At 37.7% G+C, this 1,415-nt stretch overlaps 1 protein-coding gene across 1 annotated transcript in view; it reads left to right on the top strand.

Annotated features, from left to right (window-relative positions):
- Positions 1 to 1,273: 1,273 nt before the first annotated feature.
- LOC119592668 (alpha-methylacyl-CoA racemase-like) overlaps positions 1,274 to 1,415 on the top strand; it is a gene marked incomplete at its 5' end in the record, with an annotated part of 8,513 nt that continues 8,371 nt past the window's right edge. The window contains 1 exon segment of the mRNA XM_037941581.1: positions 1,274 to 1,382. Coding sequence (XP_037797509.1) covers positions 1,274 to 1,382 — 109 coding nt within the window.

Raw genomic sequence — 1,415 nt, forward strand, 5'->3', positions numbered from 1 at the left:
CAGCTGATTTTCATGGGTTTGTATACCATTGCCATTTATTGTTGAGGGAGCCGTTTCCTGTCCGCATTACCGTTTTCGGCAAGACGTGGACGGCATTAGAAAGCCGTGCTCTCCCGAGACCGACTCCAAGTTGTGATAATCAGCTGATTCGGCAGCAAGTAGGAATACTCATATTACGAATTAATTTTTGTGTTTGTTTGTGTGTTTCTTCCAGAATTTGTATAGTGAACATGTTCATCGATAGATCATAACGTGATATGGTAAAGGAGAGGAGATGTCACCGTAGAATAGTGTTTAATGGTTGACTTTAAACTTTTTAACTTGGTATGAGCTAATGCAAACTTTTTTTTTCTACGCTTTTTTCGTCACATACCAGCGAAACACATACAGGTAGAGCTTAAGTGGAACTGGTAGAGCTTAAGTGGAACAAAAACACGACTTCATGAGACAGGGATAAAGAAAGTGTCGCTTTTGAGTAATAAATATATAAACACAAAAAAAAATGCTCTCTGTGTGGTTATCAGATGTAATTGTCTGTTATCTTCAGGGAATCTTTACTGTACTTTGTCCCTTCCTGTAACTTTCTTAGTAAGCATATTCGGTTCCCAGTCAGAGATAAAGAAGAGGTCTTGGAGATTTTATTGAAAAACGTCAGGAATAATATTTTTATGAAGCGAAAATACTTGATTAGAACAAGGGAGTACAGACTAGTCATTGGCTGAAAATCAGGGAAGGAAGAAATTAAGAAAGTTATGTAATGTAGAGGGTATAGGTAAAGTTCCATTGACTCTCATATATATATATTTTGATGGGATAGAGCTCACAGACTTTCCTGCCAATATACTGAATAAGGAACTAGTCTGAGCTCCCATGTGCTGTCATGAAATCCTGCTATAAACCCCTTATTAATAGGAATAGGGTTATAGGAGGATTATGCATGTCTTTATTTGCGTGATGTTGTCTTGATTTATTATTTACCATCCAGATTGCCTTTTCGGTAATTGTGCCTTTTCTTGATGTTTATTCCACCATTTCCTCAGGCTGATGTTATTACAGTTGGTCACTGTTATTTAAAAGTACTGTAATTGGGCAGTGCATATCATAATCAGTATATCATTACCAGTAGTATTAAGATTGACAGAAGGGCTATTTTAGTACGAAGGAGCAAGCTAAATTTAACTTCTGTAATCATTTCAGCGTTCAAAAACGGGAATACTCAATTTTTTTTTTCAGTCCTATTAAGAGTTAGTTCATACTTCTGACTTGTTTCCAGAATGGCTCTTCGTGGGGTGAAAGTGGTGGAGATGGCCGGCCTAGCGCCTGCACCGTTTTGTGGGAAGATTTTGGCTGACTTTGGTGCAAGTGTCATCAGAGTTGACAAGGTGAGAGCTCTCCTTTTAATTGAGTTTTCCATT

The sequence above is a fragment of the Penaeus monodon genome, chromosome 30 (assembly GCF_015228065.2).
Source record: "Penaeus monodon isolate SGIC_2016 chromosome 30, NSTDA_Pmon_1, whole genome shotgun sequence".
NCBI classification, from domain to species: domain Eukaryota; kingdom Metazoa; phylum Arthropoda; class Malacostraca; order Decapoda; family Penaeidae; genus Penaeus; species Penaeus monodon.